This window comes from Eurytemora carolleeae, unplaced genomic scaffold (genome assembly GCF_000591075.1).
Source record: "Eurytemora carolleeae unplaced genomic scaffold, Eaff_2.0 scaffold370, whole genome shotgun sequence".
Taxonomy (NCBI): Eukaryota; Metazoa; Arthropoda; class Copepoda; order Calanoida; family Temoridae; genus Eurytemora; species Eurytemora carolleeae.
Window position 1 is genome coordinate 131,505 of NW_019396283.1, and position 7,907 is coordinate 139,411.

At 32.7% G+C, this 7,907-nt stretch overlaps 1 protein-coding gene across 2 annotated transcripts in view; it reads right to left on the reverse strand.

Annotated features, from left to right (window-relative positions):
• LOC111700133 (uncharacterized) overlaps positions 1-7,907 on the reverse strand; it is a 44,434-nt gene that overhangs the window by 33,504 nt on the left and 3,023 nt on the right. Inside the window, exons 2-10 of one of the 2 annotated variants that reach the window (XM_023470954.1) lie at positions 4,907-5,033; positions 3,834-3,902; positions 3,420-3,565; positions 3,062-3,111; positions 2,545-2,763; positions 1,889-1,972; positions 1,150-1,302; positions 659-746; positions 197-279 (exon numbers count right to left, since the gene is read on the reverse strand). In XM_023470954.1, coding sequence (XP_023326722.1) covers positions 197-279; positions 659-746; positions 1,150-1,302; positions 1,889-1,972; positions 2,545-2,763; positions 3,062-3,111; positions 3,420-3,565; positions 3,834-3,902; positions 4,907-5,031 — 1,017 coding nt within the window. In that variant the 5' untranslated portion in view covers positions 5,032-5,033. Of the gene's footprint in view, positions 1-196; positions 280-658; positions 747-1,149; positions 1,303-1,888; positions 1,973-2,544; positions 2,803-3,061; positions 3,112-3,419; positions 3,566-3,833; positions 3,903-4,906; positions 5,034-7,907 lie in introns of both variants that reach the window. The other variant, XM_023470953.1, reaches the window with a different exon arrangement.

Here is a 7,907-nt window from a genome sequence, read left to right on the forward strand (position 1 = left end):
GATTTTAAACAAATGAAAAAACATAATATCTGGCATTACGAATACTATTACTAATTTTGTTTATAATTCATGAACTACAAAAAGAAATAATTTTTAAGATATAAAAAGCACTGAGAAACATATATTTTAGTATTTAGAAAAAATTAACTGTTCTTCAATAAAAAACTTAAAATTTTAAAATTTTGAGTTTAGTCACCTTACAGTTGAGTTTACTGATCACTTCACCATGTTTACCAAACTTAGCTCGATATTCTTCAATCAACATCCCATGGAAGTTTCCTTCAATCATCGTCATTCATCATCAGGCACACTAGACCAATTGGAGGCTTAATCTTTAACAATTCCCACCTGGAAATGATAGTCTTCACTTATCCGAGGGGGTGTAGCTCACAAAGACCCCCCCCCCCCCCAATAAAATGTGTGCACCACTTTTACACCTCACTGAAGGCAGCCAATTGTAGATTTAAATCACCCAAAATAAAAATAGTCTTCCAACTAAAAACATACAAGAGTTTCCCCGTAACCCTTTCCTAAAAAAACAATTTATTTTTGCAATTAACGTCATTCTCCATTTCCTCCCCTTTCTTTTAGATTTTCGCACAGATTTTTGATTTCTTCTTCTACCATTCCTTAAATAGTAAATATATATGATGAATGCCTATATGGTGTTTATAAACTCCAAATGAACTAAATGAGTTTGAGCAGAGCATACAGAAATATCTACACCCTTCACTCCACTCTTCGTCCTAGGCAAAAAAAATATTAATAATAAGAAATAGTTTGAAGGGGTGTTCAAAACTTTAAAAAAATTAATCCCTTTAGAAAACATTAACCATGCAGATTAAGCTAATTCAATGTGGCCAATCAAAAAGCCAAAAAAATCAGACCTCTGTCCCAGGGATTTGGCACTTAATCGAGCTTTAAATTAAAATATTTTTTGTGTGGAATAACGATTAAAGTTTATCAGTGAAATTTTAACTGTAGTCATTACCCCCCCCCCCAAAAAAAAAAGTTTTCCCTAAAAAATGAACATGTTCAGCTAAGAAATAATAAAGAAAAATTTTCCCTAAGTATGTATGTAAAATTTGTCTAAAGTTCAAAATTTTGTATGCTAATAAATCTGAGGGAAAGTTTTAAAAAAATCTAAACCTTGGGAAGAATTAAACTGGTTGGGATTTCTTGATTATTATCTGATTTCATGTCAGGTTTTGGTTCTCCTCTCTCCTCATCCTTCTTCAACTCTATCCTGGAACTTTTCCGTCCTGGCTGAGATTCCTTCTCCGTCCTTACTTCTCCAATCATCTATACACAACAATTTTAATTTTAGTCTTTCATATTTAATATTTATATCTTTCATTTTCTATTTTATTCTTTCATTTATCATTTTAGTCTTTCATTTAACATCTTACTCTTTCATTTAACATTTAAGTCTTTCATTTACCATTTTATTCTTTCATTTACCATTTTAGTCTTTCATTTAACAGTTTAGTGTTTCATTTACCATTTCAGGCTTTTATTTAACATTTCAGACTTTTATTAACATTTCAGGCTTTTATTTAGCAATTCAGGCTTTTATTTAGCAATTCAGGCTTTTATCTAGCAATTCAGGCTTTTATTTAACATTTCAGGCTTTTATTTAACATTTCAGACTTTTATTTGACATTTTAGGCTTTTGTTTAACATTTCAGAAATACATTTTGCAGTTCATACTTTTATTTTGTATTTTTGTCAATTATGGAAAAAAAAGGACTAAGAGACTATGTTATCTTATCTCTTTTCAATACTACCCCCCGGGACCACCACCACCACCAAAACATCATAATTTAAATATGGGGTGAAGGAGAGATAGTGGTAGAAAATGCATCCCCTGTTATAATAACTAACTAACCTTCGAGTGAAGATTTTCACTGATCTGTTTAGCATGCTGCTTCATTATATGGAACTTCAATTTGTGCAGCTTTTTATACCGAACCTTAGAAAATAAATGTTACATATATTTAAAAGAAACCCAAAAATCAGCTGATCCAGCAAAATAACCGATTGGTTTATAATTTTAAGGATTGAACGTTTAAAAAATTGTAAAATTGATCTGTATCCCCTCCAACACCACGAATTGTCTCTTAAGGCGTAAAGGAATTTGATTTGGCGAGTTAAACTTCTTTTGGTACTTTTCAAATACTTATTTTTTCCTCCACAAGTTCAAAACCAGCGATAAAATCCTCGAAATTGTTAGCACTCCATGCAACACATTTTAACCAAATGGAAAATATATACTAGCTTGGGAACCCAGTGTTGCCTATGTTACTCAGAGTTACTCCCGCCGTTTACCCGCGCTTGGTCTTAAATTACGATTTTAGAGCTATTTTTCTCAATATAAGCCGACCCACTTAACCAAGGTAAGAACAGTCTTATGGTTCTCCCGAGTTCCCCAATCAAAATTTGAGGCAAATCGGTGATGGGATGGGTGATGGGATCGGAGAAACAAACAGAGATTTCAAGTTTATATATATCTGTATATAGATATGAAAATTTCTGTAGTCCTACCTTGCAAATCTGACAAGTAACTCCAAATTTCCTATTTTTGCCCGCCTCGTCAATCATTCTCTTCACCTCTTCTTTCACCTTCTCCTTTTCAGTTCTCTTTCCTTCTCTTCCTACCTCTTCCTTTCCCACCCCCTTCTCCACCTTCTCCCCGTTCTCCACCTTCTCCACCTTCTCCACCTTCTGCACCTTCTGCACATTCCCCTCCTCATTTGTATGAACCTGAACCAGTATACTCTTTAAATCCAACTCAGAATCAGTCTAGAAATTAAAAATCATTTTATAAATAAGAAAATAAATAATCCTTGTAGGAAAAATAAAAAATAAAAATTTGTCATTGGAGCCTAAATTAACAAAATATGGAAATAACAGATTTAAAATTCTTGTGAAAAAACTTCAACAATGATGGTTTCTTTTCTTACTTTTCACCAAAAATTAGATTATTCTTGGCTAAAATTAGCAAAACAATATTTTCTCTTTTACAGTTTTGTCTAATAAAAAGATATCGTATAAAAATAACCTGGCATTCTGAAGTACAGATCTTAACAAAATCAGTCTGAATACATTTCTCTAAAAATAAAAATTTGATTTTGAGGAAAAAAAACATTAAATGGGGGTTGTTAAACAAAACTTTAAACATTAAGTTCACATAACTGCATAAATAAATTTCAATTTGAAAAAAATCAATTATAGATGACGATTGACTATCTGTGAAAATAGGCAGGATTTTTAGATGGGAGTCTTAATACCAATACACTTTATTTTTTCACTCCTTTTTCAACAATTAATTCCCCCAACTTAAAAAAAAAATTACCGTCCCCAAAAAAACCTCTTATTTTGAAAACAAAAAAATCTCATATTGAGAACAAAACAAAAACCTGCATAAAAGACTGTTTGTGAGGCTGGAGCAGGACTGGCACCTCCAACTGAGCTTGGGACAGGTGAGCTGAGACGGTTTGATGAATCAGGAAGGCTCATTGAGCCTTCAGCCAATTCAGGATACTCCTTAGGTAGCTGGAGAGCACTACAGGACAAAACAAAATATTAGAAAATTAAACAAAATATTACAAAATTAAGCAAAACATTAGAAAATCAAACAAAAATATTACAAAATCAAACGCAATATTAGAAAATTAAACAAAAATATTACAAAATTAAACATTTTTGATGTTCATTATGTTCAGGGTTTAAATCGACAGTAAGGATAACCTCATTTTAACGATTTTTTTTTAAAACTTAAATATTTGCTTCCTCAATAAAATCAAGAGAAATGAAGCTAAAAAGGAACTTACAGTGTTCTGTTGATAACACTCTGAACCTCGTACATGATGTTGTGCTCAGTAAACAGATGGTTCATGTACCTAAATATGAACATTGTAAAGATAAGGTTTATGTACATTGTAAAGAAAAGGTTCAAGTACCTAAATTTATACATTGTAAAGATAAGGTTCATGTACCTTAATGTGTACATTGTAAAGATAAGGTTTATGTACCTAATATGTACATTGTAAAGAAAAGGTTAAAGTACCTAAACATTGTAAAATAAGGTTCATGTACCTAAACATGTACATTGTAAAGAAAAGGTTAATGTACCTAAACATTGTAAAATAAGGTTCATGTACCCAAACATGTAAATAGTGAAGGTTCATGTCCTAAACATGTACATTGTAAAGATAAGGAAGAAAAATAAAAAATAAATTTGTACATTAATTTGCAGAGTTTAAAAGGCTGGCTCAGAGAAGCTCAAAAGAATTTTTTTCCACTGAACAACTTTGAAATCAAGTTTCCGATTTTTCGGGGGCCACAGTGTTCAATTTTTCAAAAATCCGATTAACACATCTTTATATAATAAAACAAGACACTCGTGTATATGTTCCCTAAAGCCGGCCAAACAGCTGGACCAAATGGGCTGAAATTTGTTGTGGACAATCATGGGTAGCCTGAGGGTGACATCGGCTAGAACAATTTTGGTTTTTTTTCCACGGGCAACGCCGGGGCCTTCAGCTAGTATTAAATGTTCCTTGATTGGTTTGTATTTTAAGGAACTGTAGACGTGATTTCGATTGATACTCTCTTTACGGAGTGTTATGTCCAGTTCAGAAAGGTACCATCAAAGAAAATGTCTAATAAATAGACTGCATGAGCAATAAATAATCTTCTCCTAGAAAATGTATCAATCTCAAGCGAGGTTTCAATTTAGAATGAATCGCGCATTTATGCTCAAGAAACAATAAAGGAAATTGTCACTATTTTTTAGCTAAAAAAAACGACAAATCCACCACATTATTTATTAGAGAGGGACTGTTGTGAATCAGACCTGCATTCCACTCTTAAAATGGGAAATGACTTGAAATATCCTCTTTACCTGTTAGCAGGCAGCCCAGGGAAGTATATAGTTGCCCTGCAGTACAAGCAGAAAACTGTATTGGTGGGCGGGGAAGATCCGCCCCCTCCTTCATCCACTGGAGACACAGCTTCAGGGGACGCCATCCCTGAAAACAGGTCTTAATAAATATTTTTTTCTAAAAATGTATTTTCCTTATCTCCTCCCCTCCCCCCCCCTCTCCATACCCCTGGGCCCTCAGGACATTTAACTTGAAAGACACAAGTGAGTTTTTTTCATTAAAGCAACAAACTTTTGAAAGAAAAAATTAGTTTTGTTAAGCATATTAAAACTTAAGATGCAAGTTTAACTCTTTTCTTTACATTCCATTCCCCAAAAAAACCTCCCGCTCCCCTATACCTCAGGTCACCCCATCCCCAGTGCATAAAATCAAAATTTTTTTGAGTCAAGTTTGAAATCTTAGAAAAAATTATGACCGGCAATGTATGGTGGTTGAACTTAATATATAGTATTGTGGACAAATTTTTTAGGATTCATTTGAGACAATAAAACGTTTCTACTTTGTATATTCACTGAGTTTGAGCACAAAGTCGACGTTCAAAATCATGAATTTGGGTGGGTACTTTTTCAGAATATGTTTTTTCTTAATTATTAAATAACACCGACAAAAATTTAAACAAAATTCTACAGTAAACTAATTAGTTGTTTAGGAACAGGTCGAGAAAATAAAAATTAACTCTTATCACAAAAAACAAGTAACTTTTTCAATTATTAGTTTCGATAATCTCTCATTATTCACAAAGATTTTTTGCAGATTTGCTGAAATTTTGATTGAAAAGACGGTATTTTACGAATGTGTAGATAACTGAGAACCAAGTCATAGAAAATAAGAAATTTAATATAATGATAAAAAAGGAAATACTTAATTCTAACATTAATTATTGCCAAATTTCTGTTGAGAAAGATGTTCCTAAACATCAAATTAGTTTACTATAGAATTTTTACTATATTTTTTGTCGTCGTTATTTAATAATTAAGAAAAAACCTGATTCTGAAAACTGACCCACCAAAATTTATGATTTTGAACGTCGACTTTGAGATCAAACTCAGTGAATATTAGTAGTAGAAACGTTTTTTATGTCTCGAATGAATCCTAAAAAATGTGTCGACAATACATCATATTCAGCTCAACCACCATACATTGCCGTTCATCCCCTTCAACCCATATTTCGATTGGACTTTATGCCCTTATATTGAGCAAATGCAAAGGGAGTGTGATTTATCTCTTTTGTCCAAATTCTAAGGGCCAGCTCTTTAACAAAAAAATTACCATACACTTTAATGGTAAGGGTGCCAGTAAGGCGTTTAAAAAATTATCGAAAAAGCCAGTGCTTAGGATCCGGATCCGTAAGATTTTGGCTTCTTGGATCCGGATCCGCAAAAATATGCGGATCCACGGGGTAAAAAATCAACCAAAAACTGCAAAAAAAACTTTTTAACTCCTAAATCCAAATCTGAACTTTTGAAAAAAAGAGTGATTTTAAAAATTCCTCATTTCAGAATGGTTCATCAAGTTAAGATAAAAATAAGCGGGAAAAAATAAAACAAAAATTTTGAAAATTATTTTTTGTTAAAACAATTCAGTAAATCTTAAAGAAATGACCTGGATCAGGATCCGGATCCGGATCCATTTTTTCCAGTACGGATCCAGGATCCGGATCATCAAAATTAAATGGATCTTAAGCACTGGTCAAAAAGGTTTGAATTACTTCTATTTTTGACAAATATTAGCATGTGACACATTATTTTATAGTCCATTATTAAAGGAAATTTCAAAAAAAAAAAAAAATTGTAATTGAATAATTAATAACATTTAATTTCCAATAAATTTATTCTTGAACTTATAAAACTTATAGCACTTCTTTACGAATTTACTCCAAAATTCCACTGAACCTTTGCACTATAATATTGTGGGTTATAATTAGATAACATAATTCATATTGAGAAGGGCTGTCAGGTTTTTTAAGTAAACCTTTGAGCTTAAATATTAGAAACTTAAAATATAGACAAAATGAAGCAAAATTCTTTTAGTAACGTACCTCAAATCTTTTTTAACCTTGCAGAAATATAACACCAATGAAATTTAGGGTTAACAATAAAGATTAGATTACTAAAACCTCTCTAAAATCCAAAACAGAAAGTTATTTTGATATATTTTGTACGCTTATGTAAGTCTTGAAGTTAATTAGTGATTCATCTAATATTTATATTTGTGTATAAGTAAAACCAGTGAGATAGGCCCCTTACTCATGCTCACCCCCCCCCCTTCATGCGGGGGTGCCCTCCTCCCACAGTGATCAATTCTACCATGAATGCGGCAATCGAGATATAAGATTAAGGTTTAAAATAAATTAGCATTTTATGAAAAGTAAATTCATTCCAAAACATTGGGTTTAACTTTATCTAAAAGTTGATTTTGGAAAACTTTTTTTCCCAGAAAATTAAAAACATATGTTATTTTGCCCTGTAGGAATACTGAATATATGCGTCTGGCAAAGCAGACGCAAGCAGCGCTGAGAGAGATCTTTTCTTTGCCTGCCTGGTTTGCTTGGTTCCTGAATACATATAATCTGGGGCGCGGCACGGAAGATTCCCTTTCAGCACAAAAGAAGAACATAAGGCAGTCTGTGCTCGGTGAGTAGACCGGGACGGTACAGCAAACTCTTGGAAGATTTTCTTCAGGTGACCTATTCACTTCTCGGTACAGTACGGTATTTCTCAGCTTTAGGCACAGCAAACCTTTACTTCTTTTTCAGGGGAATTTCAACATGTTAAAAAGTTCCCCGGGTAAAAAAAAACTTATTAAAACACTTTGTTTTGTTTTAAAACAGAAGATTTAACATGTTATATAAATTTTGGGGAAAATATTATAATGGAATTACAACGTAGATTGTATAAAACCCACAATAAGCAGTATACGAACTAAGCAAGCGCTCCTCCCCCCCACTCGCTACTCCTACCG